Here is a 27,782-nt window from a genome sequence, read left to right on the forward strand (position 1 = left end):
TACAGAAATAAATTTTTTATTTTGGAGCATCCGGCACAACATTGCTTTACATCCTTTACGTAAAAAAAATGTTGTGTTAGTATAAAAAAAATTACAGAAATTGATAAAGAAAATTTTAAAAGTTATAACAACAATTTGCTAAAATATTGGATTGATAAGCACAGCTTTCATGCTGTATTTTTAGTATTCTTACTTGTCAAACAATGTATACATATTTTACGATACAACTACCTCGGGAAGATATACATACATACATTGATTGATTGCAATGTAATTGTATTAAGTAAAGAGAAGCAACATATCAAAAAGAGAAATTAATTGTGTGTATAGTACTTAAGGGAACTGTACTAAGAAATGCATTGATAGGGATAAATGCAGCAGTATTGATTTTGGCAGTATAGATTTCAGCATTCCAAATGAATCGCTTGATCAATTTTAATATCTATATAGTCGTGAAACGCTTAAACATTCGGCAATATTACAGTTAAATGAACATGTGTGTAATAAATGCATACTAATTGTAACTAATGGAAATATTTGTATTCGTTACAACGAGCATATAGACCCCTTCTCCTTTCTTCAAGAGGGAAAAAAGTATCAATTCAAGATAAATTTACAACGTATCTCTATTGTTATATTTCATTTTAAGAATAAAACCTATTATATTAAAGCAACCCATATAAAAGAAATGTTCGTAGAAAGTAACAAATGTAAAGATTAATATTTTCCACTGAAAGTTAGCGTCAAGGAACGACATTATGTATAAAATAATTTGACATTTCTTTATTCTACGATGGTTATGACGATTGTGAGGACGATGATACTGATATACAAAACAAAAAAAGCTATATAAAATATGTAAGTGTACAAAATAGACGCAAAATTGGTAATAAGTAATATTACAAAAGTAATTAAAAAATAAATATTGATTTAAATGGATGAGAGAAATATCGATAAAACTATCGGGAACTGTAATGTACTTAACTTCGTTGTAATAAACAATACCGTTCCAAAATAAATTCCACACATACATATATCATAAATACGTTCTCAATAAGTAACGTTTGAATAAGTATGTAGTACCATCGCTGATGATTATGTGTCTTTCACAGAAATTTTGCAATAAGATCAATGTTCGTTACACTTAATCAACGTAATTTATGTAAAGATGCTTCGATGGATAAACATAAAATATTCGTTGACTTAAAATAAAGTTGACACAAAATTTTTATTTTGCTTCAACTTCTCTTTAAAAGTCGAATGAAAAAATTTTGTCCACTTTGAGAAGGGTAGTGAGTGTCATATTGTTGTACGATTACAAGTAGATAAAGAACGAACACACACAGCTAATTCTACGATTCACGATACACACGAATTTGTGCCATGTTATTATACTTCGTTCATTTTGTCGAAAATCGAAAAGCATATGATAACATTCGTTAGGTAACGATATGAGATATCAAAGAGAGAACGAGATGGTCACGATATTTTCTCTTTCTTCTTCTTCTTCTTCTTATTACTATTGTTATTATGTCGATGTCTTTGAAAGAACTGATCGAAGTAAGTCGGAGCTATCGAGATTGAAAGGAGTCGAAAATTTAGGGGTTGGTGATCGGGGGATTTAAGCAACGCATTTCCGAACGCATTCATCGGGGACAAGACAAGGCGAAAACAAGAAAACGAAGGGCATCGAAGGTTGTTACGCAATGCGCGTATACCTTTCTGATCGTTTATTCCTTTGCCAAAGAAGGCTAGAAAAATAGATGCGTAGATCCCTTGTTTCCTCTTCTTTATCTGCCTGTTTGTTTCATAGGGAAAAGAATTTGAGAAAGGTCTGCGGAGGAATCGGAACATGAAGAGATGCTCGATCGACATCCGCTAGTTTCTCCTGAAAGGCTGGATCCTGATCGGCGATACAGGGATGTCCGAGCGACCGCCAAAACAGGCAGCGGCAATTGCGGCACAACTGTATTATCTCTGCATATTCTTCTCGCAGACCAAACGATCTGTAAGTCACATAATAAGTTCATTGATTTTGCGAACAAGACATAGGTGGTAACGGATTAAGCATAAGAATACCAAATGAATATTTGTATTATTTAAAAAATGTAATAGTATCTATATGTACGATGTACCTTCGTGCGATAGTAAAAATAGTTTTCCAGTCTTTTCCAGGATTATGTTGTCTAGTGGAGGCTATTTGTTGAGGCGTGAAGTGATACTGGGCAAGCTCCCGCCAGATTCTCTGTTCCTGTGCTAGAACAGCTAGATGTTCGCAAGCCTCCGAGGACGCTTCAATGTCTCGTGGATCACTGAGTCGAAGGAGAACCTCCCGGCGGCATTCCGCTGGCAAATCCGACCATTGCGGCTGCTGTTCCTCGTCCGGCTAAAAACCAGCGACAATGATCAAACGAATGTCTCGTCTCTCTTTAACCTGGTTACGCTTTTCTACCTGAGTTATAGTGATGGACGAAGCAATTTGCAATATTCTTTCTAGAGCGGCTTTGTGTTTCTCCCATAAAACTACAGAACCCAGAGGTCTACCGCCCCAACAACAACCCGCGCTGAAAGCCCGAACTCTTTCGATCAACCGACGAAGTTTTCCGGTTTGTTGCTGCGATAATGATACTGCCGAACATATCGTAAGAACAGATGTATAAGAGAGTGAATGTGATCGCGATCAATTTAGTAGCTTAAATCTTTACCTTCCAATGCGACTTCTTCCAACATATTGAAGAGAACTCGTTGAGCGCATCCACTAAGACCGCCCATCCTGTGACTGACCAGAAGATCCAAAAGTTGCACGATATAATTAAAACGTCGGCAATCGTGCACCGCTGATAAAAAGTCCAAGCTTTTCAGCGCATCGCTTAAACCGTTGAAACCAGCGATCTACGAATTTAAATAGAACGAACAGTCGCGATCGTTTCTTTTTCCTTCGTTTAATCTTATTTAAATGTGCGCGTACCCTAGCCCATGCTCGCGATTCAACCCTAACAATATACCGTTTGGAATCGAATGGAAGAAGAGTACGATCGTTCTTCTTTTACTTTCCCGTTCTTTTCGTATCGTTGCTACCTTTATCCTGTTATTTTTTTTCTCTCATTTCATATCTCTCCTCTTTTATTCTTTTTCTCTTCCTCATTCTTTTTCTTCTTCTCTTGCCTTTTCTCTTTTTCTTTCCTTTCCTTCCTTTTCCTCTTTTCCTTCGATTCTTTCTTTCTTAACCTTAACGACCAAATCCCATTTCTCTCCTCTTTCACGAGGCTAAGGTTAAATATAAGCATGGATGGAACAAGTCACTCACCTCACGAGTGCATTTCAGCGTGATGCGGCAATGCGGCTGGACGGCGTTTTCTAAAATTACGTGAAAAAGAAGAATTAATCGAAGAAAGATTCAAAGGACGATCATATACTTTGCCTTCCAATCGACAATCGACTAACGTTCTACTTTCAGCCGTTTTTGATAGCGCATGAAACACGCTAAAAAAGGGAATATGTACATATCGAAAAGGTACGAATCGATAGTTTCGATAGCTTTTACAAATATTCCGCTCACCTTTCTTTTTATCCTTCTCCTTTTTATCGAGCACATCCTTATCGCCGCTGCAAAAAAAAAAACGAACCATTAATATAATTCTGCTCCTTACACTAAAATTACTCGACAATTCGTAAATGCGATTCTCACGAATTCAATATATGTATATTGAGTATGTATACTTATGTATTCATGTCACGTAAGCACAAACGCATAAGTTTGTAACGATCTGTCGTTTTACAGATGCAAAAAATACGTGTTAAAATACCGTTTATCATTTGAATATCTTTTAAATTCGTTCAATACTAGCCACTGAAAAAAAAAAAAAAAGAAAATGCGAAATTAATGGATACACTTATCAGACTTCTGTGGAAAAAATGCGACTTCCTTCGTTCAAAATCTATTTCATTAATTTCTTTCTCGTGTTTTTCTCCATTTGGTTGATTTTTCAAGTCAAAACGCAACGTGCTTTTTCAAACGTTATGATATACAAATTATTTATACATAATGATCATCACAAAATGAAAATCGGTAAAAACGATTTATATTGTTCCCAGGGCGAACAACTTTTTACCCAAACTATCGTCTGATGCGAAAGATGCTATTGGAACTCGAGCGAAAAATTTTCTTTTAAAGATTCGTAATATAAATACATAGGTCTTGATTATCTTGAAACGAGCGAGACGGGTGAAATGATCCAGTTGTCGATTCGCGACGATACATGATCATCGAGGGAGACCTTGCAGTAATGTGCTTACGCGTCGCGGGGAGAGAAACCCCGCGCCAATAATCCGTAACATTATATAACTGTTGGTAATGCTCCATTCGCGCGTGAAACGAATCGCGTAGTAACTAAGTACTACGCCTGTATACAATAAATATTGCTTATGCTGTTGCTTGTTGTACATTGCACATTGTACAAGAATATCTAAAGTTTCGAATCTCACCATTCTGTTTAAAAACATACTCAGATACATTTATGCGTTCGCGATCTTTACGTAGCTGTTCCAATGCTTTCTAAAAATCCACGCCTTAATACATGGGCTATTATCGTATAAACGAACTGTTATGCTTCACTAGGTATATGCTAATGAAAAATACATGAAACTATGGAAAATCGAAGATAAAATAATTTACATCGTGCTGTTTGTTAAAAAGTATTGCACTGTCGTGAATTGAATGTATCAGAACAGTATGGTAATGAAGAAGATTTACAGAATTGATACAGATCGTATTAGCTAGGTTATAACCTACTTCATATGCATGAACGACAGCACGATTTTCTTTCTGCTATTTTGGGAATTTTCTTATCCAAGGATAAGATAACTACTTAAATACTGTCTCAACGTTCAACAAATTTCGTAAAGTAAATGATAGTTTTTCTGCTATGCTTTACACTGGACTGCATAAAACTTCATCAAGGCAACGTATTTGATAACGAACATATTTTGTGGCAGAAAACCAGAAAGAGAAATATTTTCTTTTTTTGTGAAGCGCGCGAAAGCGTGACTATGCACGATGAAGCTTTCTCTCTCTCTTTGTTGTATGCTTTGCCATAAGCTTTCACGGTCTCGCGACACCAGTACTTAGTTCCAGTATGAACGCGAGAACGCGTCCAAGTCCAAACTCATCGTATCGTACGAAGTATATACGTACATACGGCAAGCAAAGAGGAAGACGTTCAGAGCGTGCACTATGCACTACAACGGTTAGGCACACACACACGTACATACGCACGCGCATTTCTGCGTATGCAATATAGTGAATAAGGAATAAGGAATAAGGAATACATATTATTAAGTAGAAAATTCAATCCTTTATTATTGTAAAAAATGAACAAGACATAATAAAAAGATACGCTCGAAATTATATATATATTGTAAAGTATTTTTTTCGTTTTCTTATGCAAAGAAAATCGTGCTGTTTTAGAATGAACCAATGCATGAAGAACAACATGGATAGGCTATTTTTGGGCTTATGTTTATACCGATATAAAATGAATAAGACAAGATAGAAACTTCTCTAACAAGTCAAGGAAGGGTACTTATGAAACATTGAATTAATGGAAATCGCAATAAAAATGTGATACGCAGATCGAAAACGATATGTATTAAACAGGAATCAATCGTACCATAAAATAATGTTTAAAAGTTAAGAATTGTAACTCCATAACTAAAAAAGCGCGTGCGATAACTAGTATTCAGTATAATATATAGGCATTTCTTAAAAAATGGAAAAATTCTATTTTCATGTGGCATCTCTTTCTGTTATTTATTAATTTCATTCACATTAACTTGATTTTGGTGGCTATTTAACGATAGACACACAGCTACTAGTGTATGTCAAGTTTGCAAGAGTAAACAAACTGAGAACTGTCATTCGATCGATGTAACAGCTGTGAGACAGATGGAAGATTCGGATAGAAATGATTGGTTGTGTTTCTTCGGTATTATTTGCAAAGAAAAAATACATTCTCAGCGAGAATGAAAAAAAAACAAAAGGGAAAGGATAAGAATCAGTGATGGCAGTACTCACCGAAGTAAAAGAGAAAGTGTTTTATTGTTGGCGCATTCGAGGATTTTCTTCTTTTCCCAACCTTCAACAGTTTTTACCCATTCTTCGCCAGGACTGCGCCAATCCTTCGATATGAATGGCATCGTTCGCAAGATATATAATTGTACGATATGCTTGCTCTGCTTACGTGTGCAAACCACGAGCGATCCTTCGACTAACGATCAAATATATTAAGGAACGCACCTCACTGGACCACGGACGCTCAATGTTTGCTCACAAGACAGTTCGGTCTGCTCGGTTTACTTCGCGGCTGCGATCGACCGCGCATGGCTTTGTTTTACTGACGTCACTTAGGTATCAGCTGTGCAACTGACATGACAAACCAGTGCACTCCGAACAACTCTGAATCACACGTTCGGCCATTTTAAAATGTATATGTTACGCATGCGCAATTTTGTCTTGAAGAAGCTCGACATTCACACGTTATTTATTTCGATTTGTCATCTCGTTCGATTTATTTTCTTTCTCCCGGTTACTTTTATTAGTTACAAGGAATATATCGATTGGTTATTTTTTGTTAGCTATTTGCAAAAGTGAAATTTTACAAACGTGTGTCATAACCAATATGTTTTTATTATATAAAGAAAATACATATGTATATACAACTGTATTTGAGTCACTTTTATACTATTTTCGTGTCCTTTACTAGCTCATCTATTTTGGAAATAATATTTACAGGTACAGATTCTTCTTTCCCTTCCTCTTCTTTTTCTCCTTCTTCTTTTTCTTCTTCTTCCTCTTCCGTTTCCGAATCGGTTGGTGGAAAATCTGACACAACTATTGAATAAACACAAATTATAAATACACATTAATAAGAAGTGATAGGTTAATAATCAAAAAGATTACAAGAATTACCATGTCTGTTTAACTTTTCTTTCCTTGCATCTATGAGAAATTTTTCTTGGACAGATATAATTTCTTTCGCATTCGTACAAAGCGAATATTTCTTTAATAATTCGCCATTCAATTGTAAAAACGAGTGGCCCCAGGAGAATTTTCCAAGATAAAAATTAGCTTCTTCGGGAAAACCTGTTATAATCAAAGTAGCAGCTATAGCTTCTACACAACTTAATTGACATGGTCTGCCATAATTTATCGGATTTGCAGCAACTAGAAATGGTAAAAGACGAGGATTGGGAGTTTTCATTCTACTAAATGGAGTATCGTCCAAACGTGCCCAACTGCAGTCGACGACCGCACAACCATAATCTTGTATGATATCACGATCTGTGGGACTCACACACTGCAACATGATATTCCAATTTCGAGTATTAGAAATCAATTTATCTTCTATATCACAACAAAGATATTTTCTATACCTTTTCACCAATTGGAGTAAGAACTAATCCTGAGAATCGAGCTCCTAACCTTAATATTTTTACTAAGCCATGTCTAACCAATTTTTTACCGGAACACTTTTTAGGGTCGCAGTGTTCGAGATCCCACATAGCGACGGGAAAAGGAAGGGACCATTCTTCTTCTTCTTTCTCTGAAAATTAAAACAGTCGAGTTTATTTTGGAGTTTCTTATGAATTTGTATATAACCAAACTACTTTATTCTAACCTGATACTTCATCTTCCTTATCCGACTTATCCCTTTCTTGACGATATTTTTCTTCTTTCCCAACTACATGTCGCGGTCGTCTTGTTAGTATTCGTTTTCTATTTTTCTTCCCATGAGATGACATTTACAAAATTTCAAAATATTTCCTAGTACAATAAATTGTGTAAATATATGTACACGCACGTCAAACTGATCTCCCTAATTCAAAGGTTACTTGTTATTTTGTCATTGTCACTCAATGCGTACATCTATAAGAAACTATATATACACATATGTACATATACATATGTATGAGAATATATGTGCACATGCGCGCAACTAATTTGTTTTTACTCAAATAAATATTATACCATCTGAAAGTAGTTGCTATAACATAATAATTTACTCAATACTGGCTGTTTTACTTGACATGTATACGTTTCTTTTATAACATCGCTTACTTCATATATCAATTTGTTTATACGCAGTGTTGTGATCGAATATTAATATACATAGTATTTATGATTATAAATGTCAAATTAAATTTATATATAATACAATTGTTATTTAATGAAAGCATAAAAGCTAGATGTATAACAATTAGTTATATTTACTTACTTAAATGTTAAAATTTGTAAAAGTACCACTGCATTAGACGGCCCTGAAACTCTGTTAGAGTGGTTAACAAGTGGCTGTTCTATTCTCAATCGCTCCGCGGGACACAAATCATTCAATGAATAGAGATTCTTCAAACATGTGTTTAAATACGATTTGATTAGAACAGAAATGTCTTCTTTATTCTTGTATTTCTCTTAAATTTAAGGTAGGTGTTGGTTTATAATATTTTACACCCATTGCTTTTATAGTTTATCAATACGCATTATTAAAATTATTATTTCGCAATCATATACATATAAAAATAATGACTAGTTAATGCGTATCTGTGCAATCGAATATTTTCACTTTTTATTTAATATTAATTCTATTTATATACTGTTTACGCCGCTTAAAGGATATGGATCCAGGTACATATTGTCGAGGAAAATAAATTGTTTGTTATTCTATAACATTTTCGTGTGCATATACGCTGCATCTAAATATTTAAATTATCATTAATTATTAAAATTATCGCTTAAATACTTTTAAAGAAATTGTTTTTAATATTTATTGTGCAACATATGGATGTCATTGAATTTTACACATATACAACAAACTTCTTGCATTTTACGGTGGCTAATATTAATTCAATTTACAGTTAATTCTATCATAAGTAAATTTATTTTAAATTTTATATTATGTCCATCATTGAATTTCTAATACTTTTATAATTTTGTTATGTATCTATATTTTATAAGAAAACACAAGGAAAGAAACAATTGTAAAGGTAACGGATTGGTTACGTGGAATTTGGGAGATGAGACGTCAAACTGGGCCTGTTCAGCAATGGATAGATTCAATACCATCACCTATAAAGTCTAATTTCTCAATGAAAAATGATAATCAAGGAGAATCAAGCAGTAAAAACCTAAAACCTAATATTTCATTGGCACTAACAGAGCCTAAGGACATTCCATATTCTATGAGAGCAAAACAATTAACTATGACAGTGTCTGCACCTATTAATGTTCCTAATACAACATCAAATAACACAACAGGATTACCTAGGTATAATAAAAGGCATAGTACAAGAAATGTATAATAAATTTAAAAACATTATACTTACAATTATATTTACTTCATACAGCTCATTGCCTCATAAATTGGTTCGGGATCCAAGTCTACAATCTGATAGCAGTCATTGTAGTAGTGTAGAAAGCTTGTTAGAGCTAAGAAAAGCAGATCCAGAAGCAATTTTGCTAGGTCTTGGATTTGGTGGTTGCTCGAGCAGTCCACAAGAGAATGGTTCCTTTTCTCGTATACCGAAAAGATTTCTTCAGCCATCGAAATTAAAAGGCATAGCTATTAATGATTTTATGAAGCAGCAACAGGAAACTAGTGAATCCTTTGATTCTGTATCTCTCGGATATAGAGGTTTGACAGGTGAGCTGCTTATCAAAAACTGACAAAACTGACTGACACTTAAGAAAAACACGTAATGGAATTAAGAGAAGAATAAATACTAATTCAAAAGTTGTTGGACCTTAATGTGGGACAGTTCAAATAAGTTTTATAGTTAAATTATTAATTATGTTAAAAATAAATTTGTGTTACACAAATAGTAATGTTATAGGAAGTGATGACACATTATCTGTGTCTAGACTTCATCCACATCGCAGACATTCTGGACCAATTAATTTTGTAAGTCTCGTGGTAGTTAGATTTTTTCTCAAATTTTCTTGATTCTTAAACAACTTTTGTTTAAAGCATTAAAAGAATTACTTTTCAGTACAAGCAAAATATTTGTCTTGATGTGCTTTAAACTATTTACGTTTATGGGTTTGTTTCAAGTATGTTTGTTTTTATCATAGATAACAAGGAAACAGAATTTGCATGAAATAGTTATATTACCATTGTGAAAATATCTAATGCCTGAAATAAGTATGTAATTGTTTTTGTATCATAGATGTGGTGTGATTATAATCATTTATTTAGATTGCAGGGCATTTCTTAAATATGACAAATTGATCATCAAATATTTAGACTGGTAGTATGTTTAATAAAAAAAAAAAAAAAAATAAAGTTGCATAGTTTTTATAATTTGCGTATTGTGTTGTATTTTCATAAATTGTCATTGCTTCTTGTTTACAGCTACTTTTAGTATTGTACTATATTTATTTATTGTTAATGTATAACAATATTTAATTACTAAGGGATGTGAAATCATTATTCTCCTTATGTGATAGGCTCACCGTATGTAGCGCCATCGGAAATTGTGCAAAAGATTATGCAGCGTTTACGAGAGCATGAGAGTCATGAACACGATCCATATGCAATGTATAATTCGTATGAACAATACAGTCCACTACATTGTGGTGGTACACTTTCTGTGTTGTCTCCTGATAGCAGACAATTTTTGGAACGACCACGTTCAAAAAGTCCCGACATGCGTAATAAACGTATGATTATTGGTAAGAATTGTATTTTATATACGTATCTTATTTATAGTATTGAACATTGAAAATTTTTAGGACAAAAATCATTTGCATTTGGTCATGATGGTGATCTAATCGAAATTGATCCTTCTAACGAAAAAAGGTCGTTCGAAAGTATTCCAAGTAATGATTCTAACGCCGTAGAAAATTCAGGATTATCTAATGATTTAGCTGATAATAATAATGAAGTATATGAGCAAACACCTATCCAGAAAAAGATATTACCAAAACGATTATTTTTTAACGACAATGCGGAACTTAATGACACCGATGTTTCTTTGTCAGTAAAAGTATTTGAAGAAAGCGAAGACCAGCAAAATGAAAATTTGAATAAAAATACTGTCTACAAAGATGATATTTTTCCAAACACAGTTTCAGAAAATGTGTCTGATATTCGAAGAGCCAGTGATGGATTTTATGATACGAAAGACGGGAAAATATCAATGGTAAATAAACGAAGACACAGCGATGGCTTTGTGCAAACTACTGAGCATGTTGACGACACTGTACTTGCTCGAAGGAGAAAAACTTTGAAGCGACAGTCTAGAATAAGCGATACAGATGCGGTAAACTATTGCAATATAAATTTCAGCAAGACTGATACGGCGCAATGCATGGGAATGAAATGTAACACGAATAAAAATTTACATGAAGTTTGTAACCAAGAAAGCGTTTCCACGAAATTTCCAAGATTAAAAAATGAAACTAAAAATTATGACGTAAATGAATGTGCAGAGAAGTTACTTGAAGGAATGTATAAATCAGCAGAAGATAGTTTAAGTAAAAATAAACAGGAAAATAAGAATGAATACTATGTTGAGGAAACCAAGCTTGTAGAACAAGTGTGTATAGATAAAGATGAAAAAACAACCTGTTGCTGTCATTCTGGTACTAAAAAATATTGGAAGAAAATGGAGAAAATTATTCAAGAAAATAAAAATTTGGAAACTATGGTGACAAAGAGCAGGAGAGAAATGGCAGAAATTCGAGAAATGTTAAATAATGTGTTATCTGTACGATTAGAACCTGGTTTTTGACCTAAATTGATTTATGGGTTTATGAAAACATGTTGTTTTCATATTCATTATGATGTTAGGATATCTAAAACTTTTGAAGCAATTTTGATTGTATATTTTCAAAAGTATTTCGCTCATCACTTAAAGTGATTCGTGAAATTATTTCAGGTGATAAATATTATAATAGATATCAATGCAACAAGAATGCATTTTTGCTTATAGCAATTATATTTTATTCTGTTTTTAGTTTCAAATAAAGATGTAAATATTGTTATATAATTTAAAACTTTTATTACTTAGTAAATATGGATGAAATATCAATATTCATTATCTTATATATTTACAAATAACATATTGGTTCCATTATTATGAAATAGTTTTAATGCTTCGTTATGTTTGAAAATTATTGCTATTTTGTTATTATTTTTAAATCATATTACAATTTTGCTTGATGCTGAAAGTTTAATTGTAATTTTATATTGATATATAAATCGTTTTTTTTTTATCCTTGTTCAATCATACATAATGTACGTGTATACATTCAAGTATGATTGAAATGATTTTTATGATATCTAAATCTTAATTAAATTTTAAAATTGTGCCAATGAAACACTACATATTCTTTAGTGAAAAAAAATTGAAATTCTAATCTCATATACTTTCGCAATAATAACGTGCTTCGAATATATTACCATAAAAAAGGAAAATAATGATGATGATATCAGTAATAGTAGCAGCCATAATAGTAGTGATAATTGCAGTAATAATAGCAACAATAACAAGAATAAAAACTCAAATTCAAAGCTTTTTGATAAACATATGCCACACACACAGACATATTTTTCAAAGATATAAATTAGTTTCAAAATAATTTACAGTTTATCACACAAGTTAATACTATATCAGCGAATGTTTGGAAAAAAGAAAATTAGAAAAGAAGATATTTCACTTTGCTTGAAGAACTTACAATTTTATGCTCTTAATTGAATGAATATTCGAACTTTCGTCTATTCAAAAATATATATATGTATAGACGAAAGAAATAAACTTCTTCTTGAAATCTTTTTATAATAGAAAAAATTATCGTGTATAATTATTTCTATAGAGTTATAATTTTATAAGTTCGTTAATTGTTTTTAATGCTCAAGTATTATAATATATATTTTTGTTATTGTAAGTTGCTCGTAATATGAACTAAACATAGTTTTATTGGGGCTCTTTGCTAACATTAACTACATTTCAACACATAGCCTTTGTAATTAAGTTAGACATAATTACAAAAATTATATTTACGTATTATTAATCAAAATATTTAAAGTACAAATTAAAATGGAAGTTACAACAGGACTTATTTATATACGTGTGTATATATAAATATAATATATATACACACATTTTTTCTTTATCTAATGTATCATTTAATGGTTTAAAATTTATTAAACTCATAACGGAAATTGTATTCCTTATTATGTGCCTACATTCCAATAAATTTAATGTATACAAATTATATAAACAGGGTAGGAGCTTTGTAGAAAATATGAAATGTACAAATAATATAGGAATATTGAATAAATATTTGACACGATTAATTTTTACTCTCTCTCTCTCGCGCTCTCTCTCTCTTTTTTCTTTCTTTTATATACGTAAAACATAATTTTTATCCATAAAGCTAGATCGAACATGACATACCATTGAACATGATTGATGACAGTACATATAATTAATTTCTTATTCACACTGTTGCCACTAACAGAAGTTCATCACACAAATTATTTATAGCCATGAAATTTTCGAGGTGTAATTCAAGATAATTAAAAGTATTTATAATATGATTTCCCGATATGAATTTATACGGCAATAGGAACGTAAGACCACAACGGTAACTGACACTGATTTATTTTCTATATCTAAAGTTTTTTATTTCAACGACTAAACATAACACGAAATCTAGTTACTGAAAGTGTTCTTATAACTGGGACATTGAATTATTTAAAGTGCAACAGAGGATCGAATAGATTTTGCAATTAAAACTACGCCGAAATTTGTATATCAATATTATCACCAATATTGTAAGCGATACAATAATATTTTGAAAGTAACATGCAGTCTAAACAAGAAATTTTAGACTTACGTCGAATTTATAAAACACGAAATATGAGTGGATATCATATTTTTTACGGAAACAAATAATGTTTGAAATTGTTTGATAGCTTTTATCAATTGAAACATACACAAACAGCTCATAAAATTGTCAATTATATGTAAAGCTACCCTTAGTAAAGAACTGAGATCCATGGTCCACTCAATCTTATTTTTAAACACGAATCTGCTAGGATATCATTTTGTAAACTGCATCCACGTATTTACGTAATATGTCTGTAATGTTGATGTGTACCTGTGATTGTAAATGTATTCTTCCTTAGCATACCTTAAAATGTATATAAACAAATATGATCAAACATGATCTATATTTAGTCTTCTTTTTCTTCTCTGAAAAAATAAGAAATAAAAGATCAGTTATTGTTGTGCATTATTCTATAATTATAACAAAATAATAGCATAAAAATACAAAAGAAAGTAGAAGGAAACTACATACTTTACAACTTCTTGTTGATGCTGATCAAGGTGAAGTTCAACAATGGTTTCTGTTCTACTTTGCACTTTGAAAGTTACTTGGGCTGCTAAGTATTTATCTTTGTTATTTACTGACCATCCAGAATACTATAAAATACATATAATACTTATTAGGCTCAAAGGAAAAAGAGGTGGTGTTGATTTCATAATAGAATTAATAATTATGTTAATAATCTACCGTCGATGTGCTTTTATATAACGTTTTCCCATCTTCTTTGAATGGTAGAAACTTTTGAAGTAATGCCTTCCCATCTATCCTCCACAATGTTGGATCCGTATTTCCACCGATGTCAGCTTTTGCCACAACAAATGCACCAGACTAGGATAACCAATACAAACAATATTGTATTCTCATTATGCAAGTAGACAAATGTATAGAATTTTATAAACTAGATAACTAACGGTAAAATCTTTTGGTGTTTCTCCCGATGATTCATTGAAGCTATTATCATCGGAGTCTTCTTCGTCTTCGTCTTCCTTTTCATCTTCTTCTTTCTTAGACCGCCTTTTTCTTTTAGGTTTCTTTCCTGTATCTGAATCAGATTCGTCATCCTCTTCATCATCATCTTCCTCATCTTCTTCTTCTTCTTCATCTTCTTCTTCTTCTGAGTGTTGCCGCTTTTTAGCAGCTTCCCTTTGTGGCCTCTTTTTAGCACCACTCTAAATATTAAAATTAGTATTACCGAAATAATCTCTGTTTGTATCATATTATTAAATATCTATGTAGGTTAATTGAATTAAGACATACGATAACGAAATAAAGTATCTTTTGTACATTAAATGTTCAATTTTTATTGTTATTTGAAATAATTTTTATCGTGATAATATAAATATACAAACAATTATATATTGATATATAATAGAAATGAGTAACAATTATTCCATTATAAGAGAGAAAGTGGTTAAATAACGAAAGGCGTAGATAGTAGAGTTGCATTGTTTTGAAAAATGTATATAGCGCCCGGCGCCACCGACCGGCCGGCGATGATAACTCGCCAACTGTAATAGCATTTCCAAGAATAAATTGATCTTCTAAGCATATAATGAAAAGTAGGGTTTAATTATAAGTTTCTTGCTGATAATAAATATTAAGAATCATTTCATGATAAAATGTACTTTTTGCGAGACATTTCATTAGCAGTAATAGATTTGGTAAAGTACGGTATATCGTGTAGCGTGTTTGACACAGCAACGATACATCACTACTATATACAGGGTGGTTGGTAACTGGTGGTACAAGTGGAAAGGGGGTGATTCTACGCGAAAAAAGAAGTCGAAAATATAGAATAAAAATTTTTCGTTTGAGGCTTTGTTTTCAAGAAAATCGACTTTGAATTTTCGCTCGGTACGCGTGCACTTACACTAACGCGTCGTCGACGACCACCATGTCGTCTAAGTTTTTCAAAAGAACCATATTCGTCGAGGGTTCGTTTTGCTCTTTGAATAACACGTCTGTCAGGATGTTGACGATTGGGATACCGGTGTCTGTAATGATCAGCTGCGGCTGATGCGTTACCACTACACGCACCTAACGAAAGTATCATGTCCGTATATTCCCGATTGCTGTATGTAGACATGATGGTAGTCTAATAGGTACTGATAGTGGATAGCGATAAAAGTTGGATAGTAAGTTAATAAGTAGGAAAACATTTCGGTCACATTGGAAGTGTTTATCAACATAACGTCAATCGAGACAACGATCTACAGTGAGATTCATTATAACGAGACGTGATGAAGTGCACGCGTGCACTGTATCAATGTATATATACATAATTAAATCGACTTGTGTTTTCTCGTTATCTACTCAGGAGAATTGATTGATTAAAAATGATCATTTTTTCTGATAATAACGAAAGATATTAAATTAGGAGTAAGGCACAAGCATTAGAAATGATAAGATGAATGTTATATCTAGAAACATCTGCGTTTCTTATTCTTACTTGGATGAAAAATATAATGTATTAAAGTAAGAGCAACTAGCCGACTGACAGAAGTTTATTTACGAATAACTAAGCACAAATAAATGTTTTAACATATGAAGAAATTGGCAGAAAGCATAAGAGAAAAGCGAGAAAGTAAGGTTAGTTGAAAAACAGTTACAAATTTTATTGCGATAACAGCAAAGAAGAAGAAAGTATTAGTAGCGTGGGCTTACCTCAGCTCCGGCTTCAGGAGTCCACTCTTCTTCAGAGGCTCCTTCTACTTCTTCCGGATCATCTGCGGAATATTCATCCTCGTCTGATACGTCCTTCGTTTTCTTCATGTTGCTTTTTCGCGAAATGTTTGCAAATTTTCCCAATGGGGCTCACCGAACAAGAGAAAAACTTCACGAGACCACGTACAAGATAGACCACGGCACGATCACGATTTGTCGCAAACAATATGGCGGTATATAGCGGTCGGAACTGACATTTACGCATATCCTCCTGCGCAGCCTGGAAGCGACGCGTGCTTTGTAATTTCCTGCGCGTCCATAGAACCGCCAGACACGGAATTTTTTAGGTAACCATTTTAATCATTTACACAATTTTTCTATTATACTTGCAGATTGCGGTAATACAAAGTAAAAAGTGGCATTGTGGAAAAGAAGTAAAAGATAAGAGAAAATAAGTGAGAGAAAGGATGACGAGAAACAGAAGAAACAAATACATACGATTCACAATGATTTAAAAGTATGTCTAGTCATGTAAATAATTAATTTGGTTGTAATATAATTAAACAGTTATGTAGTTGTTTTTAATCCCGATTATTTTTTAATAGCATGTATTGTGTGAATTCGTCTAAATTCAAAATGTTTTTCCAGTCGGATCGATATGAGAGTTGGCGCATGCGTTAATATTTTAGAGCATAGGACGCTCCCTTTGATATTTACGGAGGGAAGAACTCAATGTACAGACGGAACAAGCGATCGTGGGAAGAAAATAAAGATGTTTGAGCTGTATGGTGTGAATAAAGATGGTATGGTTTATCGGTCACCACCACCGAGAAGAAAAGAAGTTGATATATTAGAGGTAATTAGGTAAAATAGTCTAATTCTAATTTGCTTAGTTATTTGTTAAGTGTTATTATATTCATTAGTGATGGTTTTTCAATCGATATATTTAAGACTGCTAACTTGTATAGAGTAATGTGTATGTCTTTTCATCAAATATATAGGTTGGGTCGTTGACCGAATTTTATTGACACAATGGTGAACTACTTCGAACGGTGACTAGTTTGATTGTTCGTTTTTGATAAGTAAAGTGATATACTTTGCAGACTTGCTTACAATTATCGTCTCCCGAGTTAATGAGAAAACTGCCAAACGGTGATGCGATACACCATACGAAGGATTCAGTTGTTTCCACCTCTTTCGATAAGAATAAAGATCTACCAAGGGAAAACAGTAAGTTTGAACGACAAATTTTTGTATACCGTTAATCGTAGGAATAGAGGCGAGGATTTTACGGATGGAACGAAGTGGTTTAGAAAACAGTTGGGACAGATTATGTCTGTTGTGGTGATAGCTAGTTGACCACTTCAGTTTCTTTTGTAATTTCGCACATCAGTGAGTTTATTTAATGCTGCGTAACCGTGTAACTTCTTTAGCGATGAAACAATGCTAGGGCAGAATCGTAAAAGTGGTTAATGTTTGCTCGAATTTCACAGAGATCGGAATTCGATATGGTTTTCATTCTTTCCACGTATTGGCGATGTTATCGCGATGATAAAATCGCGTTGTCCAAAACGCGTTAATAAGTATCATCTATTGATTCGTCACTGTGATCGGCAGATAGGAAGAAAGATAATTGCGCAATAGAAAGTTATTTCGTTTTTATTTCTATTTCGTCCGCATTCGTCGAGAATGAGAATGAGACGTGCATGGTATGATACACAGGACGGGACGTGTTAAGGAAATGGATAGTGATGATTGGTTTCTTTTTCCTTGGATGCGCCTTGGTCGCAGGCGTTGGATTACCTTTAGCTTTGGAACTACGAAGCTCGCATTTATTGGAAGCTAGACTTCAAGTTGTAAGACGAATGCTCTCCGAAGTACCTTTGATCGATGGGTAAGAAAGTATCTCGTAAAAAAGCTTTTGATCCAAGCAGTATAAGAGTTTGTGAATTCAAGCGATCATTATTTCTGATTTCAGGCACAATGATTTCGCATGGAATCTGCGAAAACATCGGGGAAACACAAAGTTGAAAGACTTTCCTTTCGACGAGAACTTGTCGCGAAACATAAGTTGGGGCTCTCAGTGGCAAACCGATTTGGTGCGGTTACGGCAAGGTATCGTGGGCGGGCAATTCTGGTCCGTTTATGTTCCGTGCGAAGCACAATTTCTTGACGCGGTGCAACTCACCCTGGAACAGATAGACGTAGTACGTAGGCTAACTTCGAGATATCCAAAGAAAATAAGAATGGTAACGAGTAGCAAAGAGCTTGAAAAAGCGCACAAGGATGACGTGATTGGGAGTTTGGTAGGAATCGAAGGTGGTCACAGCATTGGCACATCCATGGCTGTGCTAAGAAGTTTTCATCAACTGGGAGCTCGCTACATGACCCTGACACATAAATGCAATACTCCATGGTAAGTTTACATTTCTCATTCTCGCGTTCTACGTCAAGTCGGCATCTCTATTCTGATATACGAATAATACAAATAGGATAAGAGAAGTATCAATCGTATCAATCAATGTGTGCTGACGTTCGTATACATAAGCAGGCGATGATAAGCCGTTGTAATTATCCGCAGGGCTGATTCGTGTTCGGTAGAAGATTCAAATTCGGATGCGCGATTGGATTTTCACAGCGATGGATTATCGGTATTCGGCAGAGCGGTAGTAAAAGAATTGAATCGATTAGGAATGCTTGTAGATTTGTCTCATGTTTCGGTAAGGACCATGAGACATGCACTGGCGATGAGTAAAGCACCAGTGATATTTTCTCATAGCGCGGCCAGAGCTCTCTGTAATTCGTCCAGCAACGTTCCAGACGACATACTTCGTAATTTGGTGAGAAAAGAACGTCGAACAAAGCAGTTTTTCCACTGGAGCCTTAATTTCTATTTTATATTTTCTCCTATATTATTTTATTTACTTATCTTACTCATTATATTTATCTTATATTATTCGTGTACGTGTATGTACAATTTATGATTATTCCTTGTCTTATTTTCCATCAATAGCATTAACCGGTTGTGTTAATCGATGACTCGTACACATACGTGAAAAAAAAAACAAGAACGTTAGCGTTATCGTGTTTTTCTCTTGTTTCAGTCAGTGAATGGAGGTCTGGTTATGGTAAGCTTTGACAGCGCGCATTTGAACTGCGGCGATAAAGCTTCTATGTATGACGTGATAGGTACGCCTGCATTAAATTCTATTTGAGAAATGTTAAAAAGTGTTACTTGTTTTTACAGCTCACATCAATCATATCAGACGAATAGCTGGCGTTAACCACGTGGGTCTTGGAGCCGGTTACGATGGTATATCGAAGTGAGTACAAACGATCAGCAGCTTATTTTAAAATAAAATGTCGATAAATAAGCTTTTATATATCTTTAGTCCGCCGATTGAACTGCCAGACGTTTCTGGTTATCCTTTGCTACTGGCTGAATTGACCAGAGATAGAAGATGGTCAGCTTTGGACATCAAGAAATTGGTGGGCGGAAATTTATTAAGAGTGTTGAAAGAAGTGGAAAATCATGCGACGATCATGTCCCATCAATCTCCAGCGGAAGAGTTGATTCCTCAGGAGTTGATAGAGGATACTGCCTACTGTAGATATCAGGACACTTAGAAACGATTCGATGTACAACGTTCCTATGGCATTGGTAATCGTTTATTTTCGATCCTTCGGAACGTCGAACCGTGTGCTCCTTATCATTTTCTCTTTGTACCTGAATTACTCCGTTTTACATTTTTTAATAAAGTAGCCACGGATCGTACGAATCTTCGTTTCCTCTCTATTCCTCGCTTTTCGTTAATTAGCCTACTATCTTAACGTAGTATCACATATACAGTATAGCTATAACTCGTGATTTTATCGTGTTAGAACGAATATATTTTACTACAGTGAAAGAGTAGCGGCAGGCCCGTTTAAACGTAGTGCAATGAATAGAAAATAAATTATAATTAATTGACTCGGCCGCTTGTGATAAACGTCACGACAAAACGTGTGTAGAATCAACGGTTGTTCCCGCATGTATGTAAGTATATATATTTTTCGTACGAATAGCGTCGAGATTTACTCGAAGTAATATGATAATTATGTCGCACAATTACAAAGTTCGCAATTGAGTTGTAGCGATAGGCGGCGACACTCCGATAGATCTTTCGTCCAGTCGACGTGGTTATAATTAATCAGTCTTTCTGCGAATTTAACATGTGGCTACATATGGACGGCTGTCGGCATGCATTAAAGCGGTGTATTATTTACTTTTGAGATTGAAAGTAAGAATTGTTTCCTTCGAACATAGGAAAAGAAGATAGAGATGAGGGGAAAATGGAAAACAGCCAACGATGATTGATTACACGTGACGTGTTTGTCGAGTAAATCGAAAAGATCGAGATAAATCGTAATTGGATCGAAACCTTGTTGTGAACGAGGGAGAGAGAGAGAGAGAGGAAGGGAGAGGAAGAGAGAAAACAACCAAAAGAAGAGAAGGCGAGAATGAAGGAGATAGTAGCAAAAGAGACGAAATATGACAAGGTGGTAACACGATTGATAGAAACAAAGTATTCGTGCTATCGGATATCAATTACTAACTATCGATCGCAGGCTAGCAACTACCAATTGTCGACTATTGACAGCAAGCGAGTTTTCTTGGTTTTTCAAAACACTCGAGGTCATATACAAGTGCGAAATCAATACGCTGTTACGCATTGATCCCACAGCTACAGAAATGTACGCGTTCACGTAATACTCTAGCTGCTAGAGTTCGGCAGAATCAAGTTTAATATTTGTTTAAAAAGTCAGATAAAATGGTTTTTGCGCGCCAATGACACTGAATCGAAATAATTTATAAGTAAAATATGTTTCGAGAGATAGTTAAGAAAAAACACGAGCCACTGCAACTCTCAACTCTCGTACAAAGCACAACGTTTCGTGAATACACGAATATATCGTAGCAGAAATTATACATCTCGTGCAGAGTTTTTGAAATCGATCTCTTGTCGATTTTTTGATGCGAATAGCCCACTGTGGATCACAGTGTGCTGCGGTATGTTATCGTGAATCGAAGAAAGTTTGCGTTCGAATGATCGATCACGGCTCGATTCAAAGTGGAAAAAATCCATTCCTAGACAACATGGTTTCGTCGCGCGGAAGTGGTAGGGGAGTCGAAGAGTATACTCGCTGGTTCGTACGCCGAAAGCTCAGTTTAGTTTAATAGCGGTTTCGAGCCGCATTCTTCTCCGAGCTTCGAATTTTGGAATGTCCGAATATTGAATAAAATTCGCAATTATCGAAGCGTCGAAACCGGGATCGAAACACAATCAAACGCAAGGAAAGGAAAGAAGAATGAGAACCAATGGCTGTTGGGCGAATTTTTGAATCGATTGAATTTCATATACCATAGGAAATTGGTTTATTGTGTATGCGTTTCTTTGATCACTTGCCCTCCAACCGTTTTTACTATTTCTATTTTCTCCTTCGATTTCAATCTCGTGTGATCGCTTATGAATTAACGAAGATACCCGCAGCAAGGAAACATAGAGAACGTATTAAGGCTTAATATTCGTATGCAAAACGGAAACGGGAAAAGAAACAAAATCGAGGTGAGTCTTTTGCGATCGTATGCTGTTTTAGAAGCACGTTGAGTACATAGTTCAATCGACGAGCACAAGTTCGAAGAAACGATCATGTTGCGGTATGAAAAACGACAAGAAATAGCCTTTGCAATGGACTCGAGACCATAGATCGTGAATATGATTGCGATGGTAAAATGTTTTTTTTTGTAAACACCTATTCGGTTATTTCCCCTTTCTTTACTGCGACTTCGCTCAATTTCAACTCAATTTCAATTTTCAAGTTCGATGAACCGTGTATACTACAGATGAAACCGAAGGTTTCCGTAAAAATAGCCATGGCTTATTTCTAATCAGGGAGAGCAATATATACACTTGTCATATTGCGAAACGCGCATAAATCTCTTCCCATTCGTCCTCTTCTCTATTTCCCTCTTTTTTCTACGATTTTCAACGTGATCATCGCTTTTTCACAAATGAAAGTTTCAGTCCAAGTACATGTTTAATACATGTGTAATATTCGGTGTAATATTTCCAGACAAACGACAAAACGTGGAAAAATGTATCCGATACGATTATATCGCGATGCACGATCAATCTCGATAACCCCGGATGGGGTACCCGTAACATTGTATAATATATATATATATGGTAGATTTATCACCAGACGATCCTATTATTCGATCATTCTTCGTTTCAGATAAATCCGATCGACAAAGGAAGAAATAGAGGGGCGAACAATGAAATACAAGGTAAGGCAACAAATCTCGGCAAACTTGGGATTCTTTATCATTAGCATCGTAGCATTTTCGTTCTCTCGTGTTATTGAGAAATTTGAGAAGAAAGATCTGTGCATCTTCCAACATTTATATATTATTATATATGTATTTATTATACGTTATAATTGCAAGCGACATCGTCGTTTCTCTTCGACCGAATAGCCGAATACTGAAAAACTGAGAAAGCGTCTTATCGCGACGCATGCTTTTTCCTCAATTACGTCGTTAGTTGCATAAATAAGTCGATAAGCGAATAAGGAAGTTTAATTAGAACGCTTAATCGAAGCAAGCGTGGCGATACGTCGATCTATTTAGAAGAAAATATCACGATACGGCGATTATGTTCGCGTCGTTACTCGACACTCGTATCGTCTCCTTTAAGTAGCGCAAAGGAAAAAATCCTCGGATCAACGCAAGAATGAGAAATCAAACGTGAAATTTGAATAAACGCGCAAGGTCCCCTTGCCAGATTAAAGTCGCGATCGAATTTTCATCTACGTAATTGTACATCCAAGCGATTAGATTTTCTCTAGAAGGTCATAGTCGCGTTAAACCAACTACTTTACATGTGTTTCTGCTATCTTGTAGTGTACATCTAGATACATCTGCTATTTAATTATACGCTATGCTACTTTGTATTGCGTCTTTTTTTAATTAGTTTCTCCAACATCGTACGCTTGTATGTACATCTTCCTGATCAATTAGTAATTTTTCAAACATTAATAGCGTTTCAATTGAATTCAATTTATTAACTTCTTCTTCGCAATCGCATCATCTGTTTGTTTCGTACCAATCCGATTACACGTGGTAATACTATTCCTCCTTTCCAATTTCTTTTTTCGTAGTTTTCGTTTTCCAAATAGAGCATTCAATTTGACAATCGTCGTTTTCGACAAATCAATTGCGTGCAACGAATCGGAACACAAGAAAAGAGAGCATGTCTCTACAGCAGTTTGGACTTGTTCTTGATTAGACGGATTGCACGACCTGTTCGAGTTTATTTACGCTGGCGACGCATCGTCGACGAAAACCAATTAAAATTCATTCGCTGCGCCGATTGGATTTCGCAAGAATAAAATAAACAGCTGCTTAACTTTTAAACATTAAAAAGGTATCGGCGACGATACCATCTACGCGTAACCGTTCCGTGTCCTTAACCACTCTACGAATGGAAGAAGAACCATCGTTGTCGGATCTCTGTCGCGAATCTAGAGTAAAAACGGCAAAAATAATGTCAAAGTAATTTCAGTGATTCTGGAGCGAGGTAAAAGAGCATCGATCCCCGCCACTATTATTATTTTCGTTTTTATAGGTAAACGATCCGGACGCAAACGACGAAAGGAATGGCGCGATCGAGATGAAACAAGAATCGATATTCCCGTGGTAATTAGCAAATTACAATTAACTACGAAAGATTAAATTTGAAATCTTAAGATACGCGTTTTTTCGATATTTCGATGAAATCAAGAATGTGGGATCACGTGTTCTCGACGTTTTACTTAATTTTGATTCGAACAGGCGATATGGGCCAAGGAACGAAAAGGAATTGGACAAAAATAGATGGAAATTGATCATAATCGTTGGTATATTAACGGTAATCGTGGTTGCGTTGCTACTAACGCTGGCCTTGCAGACGGTTATTTTCCGCAAGGAAGTCTACGATGAGATGTGCCAGAGCGAGGAATGCGTGAGGACAGGTACCGTATTCCTCTATTCCTTGTCTATCTTTTTCCCTATCCCCACCCGAGTTAGTCTCGCGATGTAATCGAAACACAGAAATATCCCATTTCAATTATCCTTATATAAGAAAAATAACAATTTATGCTTGCGTCGATCCTACGTTTATTCGCGATCAGCAACTACCACATTGACGCGAAACAAAAGTTGTTGAACGTTCCAGCCGCGAGGATAATAAAGGCGATGAACAGATCTGTAGATCCTTGTCGAGATTTCTACAAATTCGCCTGCGGCGGTTGGATTTCAAAGAATCCTATACCGCAGAGTCAAACATCCTGGGATCAATTGAGTCTTCTTAAGGAACGATTGCTGAAGGATCTAAGGATATTGCTCGAAGAATCGGACGATGGAAACGATTTGAGATCGGTCAAGTTGGCTAGAACTCTGTACAGGACTTGTATGAATTTAAGTAAGAATAACCGATTTATCCTAATTCGAAATAACTAACAGAGGAAACATCGATAAACGTAAAAGGAGAGAACGCACGGAACTCGAATTGTCAGACAAACGTAAAATAATACGAGTTATCGTCGTTTCAGCGAGCATCGAAGCTCTGGGGTTGAAACCCGTCTATGAAACGTTCAACAAGCTCGGATTGCCAAAAGACCCACCTTTACAAAACGAAATTTTACCTTTTGATCTTCCCGGTATTGTCGGCAGGATACAGAGAGTTTTAGGTTTGAATATATTTCTAAATTTTTATATTAGCGAGGATATACGAGACACGACGAAAAATATGATGATGGTAAGTGTAACAGGTAGAGCAATTCGTTCGATTAAATTCTACAAGCATACAACGATTTCAATTTCGGCTTTGTCGACTAATTCGGACAGTTTTAGATAGAACAAACGTCGCCAGGATTTAGCGAGCGTTATTTGCTCGATTCTTCGCGATTTCAATCGGAATTAATGGAATATAAGAAGTATATAGAAAGCATGATCGAACTGGCTGGCGCAGGGAATAGAAGCACCGAATTTGCCAACGAAATCTTAAACTTTAGCACGAATATCGCGCGCGTTAGTATTCATCGAAGCTTATTGCATTATTAAAATTATATTCCATCGAGCGCGCATATTCCGAGCGAGTAAATCCACCAATTGTTTTACATTTGTTCAGATCATGGCGACTCCAGAACAAAGACGCAACGTAAATCATCTTATTTACGATGTAACGATCAATGAATTTCAACAGATGACAGATTTGCGCGTACAACAGGTGATTGAATTGAAGCTGGAAAAGCTTATGAACGATATTACAGAGAAAGAGAGAGAGAGAAAGAGAGAGACTTTTAATCAACCCGTTTCAGTGGAACTGGACCAGATATTTGGAAGCGGTGTTCGACGATACAAACGTGACGATAAATACCGAATCGGAGCGTGTGATCATAATGGATCTGCAGTATTTACAGAAACTACCTAAACTGTTAGCGACTACTCCATTCGCCACGATAGGTAAGTACATACGTATATACTATATACATACATATATCAACCATTTTACTGTGAAACTTTACACGTCGCCACTTATAATTTGGATCGTATCAAGCGTTATCGATAATCAACCGTTGAAATGTTTTAGCGCGATTCGTATGGTGGAACGTCTATTCGGCGATTGCTCCATTAACGTCACAGCGATTTCGTGATCTTGGTTTCAAATTCTCGCAGAAAGTTTTCGGTTTAAAAGAAGAGACATCGAGATGGAAAATTTGTGCTGGAAATGTAAACGTAAATTTTGGTATGGCTCTCAGTTATATTTACGCACGAAAACACTTTGACGATAATGCTCGACAGAAGGTTCGTACGAAATGATTTTCTTTTATTTAGCCATCGCTATATGTACGATTACGACAAGTGTGTAGAAAGAAACAAAGAAAGGATAGACGGTTTTCAGGCTCTAGAAATGTTGCTCGACATTAAGGCAGCATTTGAACAAATGGTTGCCGAGCTAGATTGGATGGATGCTGAGACAAGAGCTCGGGCTCATAGAAAGCTGCACGCGATAAGACCGTTCGTAGGAATTCCAGACTGGATTACTAATTCAACGAAATTGGATAAATTTTACGAGGGGGTGAGGTATCTTAGCTTGTATCTCGGTCGGTGCGAAATTTGGAAATCCAAGATGAAACTTTGTTTGCAGAAAAATGTTGTGCCTGGGCGATTGTTCGATACATTTTTGATGCTAACTGACGCAACAGTCAAGAAAAGTTTAAATAGTTTGCGTGAGAAACCGGACAAAAATCGATGGATATCGACTGGAACAACAGTAAATGCGTTTTATAGCGCGATATTAAACTCAGTCAGTAAGTATTTGAATATTATATGGATATTATATTTTATAAATATTATTTTATCATTTCGTGTTCCTGTTGCGATCTAATGCCTCACTTTTTTCACACATAGCATTTCCAGCTGGTATTTTGCATCCTCCGTTTTACGGGAATGGTTTACAGTACGTATAGATCATTGATAATCAACGAATAAATTAAACAAATTTTGAATAGGAAATTGAAATACCAAACATATTCCACAGGTCTATCAATTACGGTGCTATGGGCGCAATTATGGGTCATGAACTAACTCATGGATTCGATGATCAAGGTAGTATATCGATGTCGATGCACTGTATCGATATATCGATATCGTAATAAATTGCAGAAAATTAAGTAAACTTCATATAGACCAAATACAATTTCTACGAGCCGATCTGTTTATATGCAAGGTCGTAGATATGACGAAAACGGGAATCTTCAGCAGTGGTGGAGCAACGAGACGTTACAACGTTACCACGAGAAAGTTGAGTGTATAATCAAACAGTACGGTAACTACCATCTGCCAGAGCTAGGCAATAATAATAATTTCACGGTGCGTATTACCGTCCTTTTAACCCTAATGCAAATTAAGCCAAGGTGAAGATGGCGTGCGTAAGTCTTTGATCTGTAATTCAACAAAACGTACGATACTCTGTCTAGGTAAATGGCGTGAATACACAAGGAGAGAATATAGCTGATAACGGTGGTATACGAGAGGCCTACAAAGCGTATCAACGATTTCGAACAAGAAATACTAATCGACTAGCTCTACCCGGCCTCGCTAATTATAGCCAAGAACAATTATTTTTTATAGGTTTCGCACAAGTAA

General features: G+C 35.0%; 6 protein-coding genes and 1 long non-coding RNA gene across 18 annotated transcripts in view; 4 read left to right on the top strand and 3 right to left on the bottom strand.

Moving 5' to 3' along the window:
- LOC126919951 (F-box only protein 32) lies at nucleotides 1-6,216 on the bottom strand. Of its 2 annotated transcripts, none has more exons than XM_050729728.1 (7): nucleotides 6,074-6,216; nucleotides 3,560-3,606; nucleotides 3,308-3,357; nucleotides 2,706-2,892; nucleotides 2,453-2,628; nucleotides 2,136-2,386; nucleotides 1-2,006 (listed from the first exon to the last, which is right to left on the bottom strand). In XM_050729728.1, exons 1-7 carry the CDS (start codon nucleotides 6,193-6,195, stop codon nucleotides 1,808-1,810), a joined length of 1,032 nt encoding a protein of 343 aa, XP_050585685.1. In that variant the 5' UTR covers nucleotides 6,196-6,216; the 3' UTR covers nucleotides 1-1,807. The 2 variants fall into 2 exon arrangements, with proteins under 2 accessions (XP_050585685.1, XP_050585686.1); XM_050729729.1 differs by lacking the exon at nucleotides 6,074-6,216 and adding an exon at nucleotides 4,793-4,936.
- Nucleotides 3,364-6,722, top strand: LOC126919983 (uncharacterized). The gene is made up of 2 exons (XR_007711856.1): nucleotides 3,364-3,514; nucleotides 4,096-6,722. It is a non-coding gene; the product is annotated as an uncharacterized LOC126919983 (long non-coding RNA).
- Nucleotides 6,665-20,499, bottom strand: LOC126919957 (18S rRNA aminocarboxypropyltransferase). Of its 5 annotated transcripts, none has more exons than XM_050729742.1 (5): nucleotides 20,485-20,499; nucleotides 7,677-7,822; nucleotides 7,432-7,601; nucleotides 6,968-7,355; nucleotides 6,665-6,889 (listed from the first exon to the last, which is right to left on the bottom strand). In XM_050729742.1, the coding sequence occupies exons 2-5, from the start codon at nucleotides 7,798-7,800 to the stop codon at nucleotides 6,735-6,737; spliced, it is 837 nt and encodes a 278-aa protein (XP_050585699.1). In that variant the 5' UTR covers nucleotides 7,801-7,822; nucleotides 20,485-20,499; the 3' UTR covers nucleotides 6,665-6,734. The 5 variants fall into 5 exon arrangements, with proteins under 5 accessions (XP_050585699.1, XP_050585697.1, XP_050585698.1 ...); XM_050729740.1 differs by lacking the exon at nucleotides 20,485-20,499 and adding an exon at nucleotides 8,274-8,410 and having other exon boundaries at nucleotides 7,677-7,924; XM_050729741.1 differs by lacking the exon at nucleotides 20,485-20,499 and adding an exon at nucleotides 8,274-8,405.
- On the top strand, nucleotides 8,330-13,352 carry LOC126919938 (uncharacterized). Of its 2 annotated transcripts, XM_050729690.1 has the most exons (6): nucleotides 8,350-8,478; nucleotides 8,667-8,680; nucleotides 9,011-9,320; nucleotides 9,400-9,695; nucleotides 10,499-10,723; nucleotides 10,784-13,352. In XM_050729690.1, exons 2-6 carry the CDS (start codon nucleotides 8,671-8,673, stop codon nucleotides 11,782-11,784), a joined length of 1,842 nt encoding a protein of 613 aa, XP_050585647.1. In that variant the 5' UTR covers nucleotides 8,350-8,478; nucleotides 8,667-8,670; the 3' UTR covers nucleotides 11,785-13,352. The 2 variants fall into 2 exon arrangements, with proteins under 2 accessions (XP_050585648.1, XP_050585647.1); XM_050729691.1 differs by lacking the exon at nucleotides 8,667-8,680 and having other exon boundaries at nucleotides 8,330-8,478.
- LOC126919962 (nucleolin-like) overlaps nucleotides 12,954-27,782 on the bottom strand; it is a 33,441-nt gene continuing 18,612 nt past the window's right edge. Inside the window, exons 2-6 of the mRNA XM_050729751.1 lie at nucleotides 16,553-16,736; nucleotides 14,800-15,057; nucleotides 14,576-14,716; nucleotides 14,360-14,484; nucleotides 12,954-14,253 (exon numbers count right to left, since the gene is read on the bottom strand). Coding sequence (XP_050585708.1) covers nucleotides 14,235-14,253; nucleotides 14,360-14,484; nucleotides 14,576-14,716; nucleotides 14,800-15,057; nucleotides 16,553-16,660 — 651 coding nt within the window. The 5' untranslated portion in view covers nucleotides 16,661-16,736 and the 3' untranslated portion in view covers nucleotides 12,954-14,234. The remainder of the gene's footprint in view (nucleotides 14,254-14,359; nucleotides 14,485-14,575; nucleotides 14,717-14,799; nucleotides 15,058-16,552; nucleotides 16,737-27,782) is intronic.
- Nucleotides 16,943-20,331, top strand: LOC126919942 (dipeptidase 1-like). 2 transcript variants are annotated; one of them, XM_050729702.1, is made up of 9 exons: nucleotides 16,943-17,069; nucleotides 17,201-17,408; nucleotides 17,554-17,782; nucleotides 18,275-18,446; nucleotides 18,531-18,968; nucleotides 19,134-19,392; nucleotides 19,657-19,741; nucleotides 19,800-19,875; nucleotides 19,945-20,331. In XM_050729702.1, exons 3-9 carry the CDS (start codon nucleotides 17,686-17,688, stop codon nucleotides 20,177-20,179), a joined length of 1,362 nt encoding a protein of 453 aa, XP_050585659.1. In that variant the 5' UTR covers nucleotides 16,943-17,069; nucleotides 17,201-17,408; nucleotides 17,554-17,685; the 3' UTR covers nucleotides 20,180-20,331. The 2 variants fall into 2 exon arrangements, with proteins under 2 accessions (XP_050585659.1, XP_050585658.1); XM_050729701.1 differs by having other exon boundaries at nucleotides 16,945-17,069; nucleotides 17,656-17,782.
- Nucleotides 20,075-27,782, top strand: part of LOC126919934 (neprilysin-11-like) — an 8,174-nt gene continuing 466 nt past the window's right edge. The window contains exons 1-16 of one of the 5 annotated variants that reach the window (XM_050729665.1): nucleotides 20,075-20,213; nucleotides 22,829-22,880; nucleotides 24,220-24,290; nucleotides 24,426-24,604; nucleotides 24,808-25,053; nucleotides 25,184-25,389; nucleotides 25,485-25,661; nucleotides 25,762-25,860; nucleotides 25,952-26,096; nucleotides 26,224-26,438; nucleotides 26,536-26,712; nucleotides 26,782-26,944; nucleotides 27,045-27,093; nucleotides 27,175-27,242; nucleotides 27,364-27,506; nucleotides 27,614-27,778. In XM_050729665.1, coding sequence (XP_050585622.1) covers nucleotides 22,869-22,880; nucleotides 24,220-24,290; nucleotides 24,426-24,604; nucleotides 24,808-25,053; nucleotides 25,184-25,389; nucleotides 25,485-25,661; nucleotides 25,762-25,860; nucleotides 25,952-26,096; nucleotides 26,224-26,438; nucleotides 26,536-26,712; nucleotides 26,782-26,944; nucleotides 27,045-27,093; nucleotides 27,175-27,242; nucleotides 27,364-27,506; nucleotides 27,614-27,778 — 2,115 coding nt within the window. In that variant the 5' untranslated portion in view covers nucleotides 20,075-20,213; nucleotides 22,829-22,868. Of the gene's footprint in view, nucleotides 20,214-20,637; nucleotides 20,833-20,865; nucleotides 22,159-22,178; nucleotides 22,321-22,828; nucleotides 22,881-24,219; nucleotides 24,291-24,425; nucleotides 24,605-24,807; nucleotides 25,054-25,183; nucleotides 25,390-25,484; nucleotides 25,662-25,761; nucleotides 25,861-25,951; nucleotides 26,097-26,223; nucleotides 26,439-26,535; nucleotides 26,713-26,781; nucleotides 26,945-27,044; nucleotides 27,094-27,174; nucleotides 27,243-27,363; nucleotides 27,507-27,613; nucleotides 27,779-27,782 lie in introns of those variants that run through there. The other 4 variants (XM_050729667.1, XM_050729664.1, XM_050729668.1 and 1 more) reach the window with 4 other exon arrangements.

This window comes from Bombus affinis, chromosome 9 (assembly GCF_024516045.1).
Source record: "Bombus affinis isolate iyBomAffi1 chromosome 9, iyBomAffi1.2, whole genome shotgun sequence".
NCBI lineage: Eukaryota > Metazoa > Arthropoda > Insecta > Hymenoptera > Apidae > Bombus > Bombus affinis.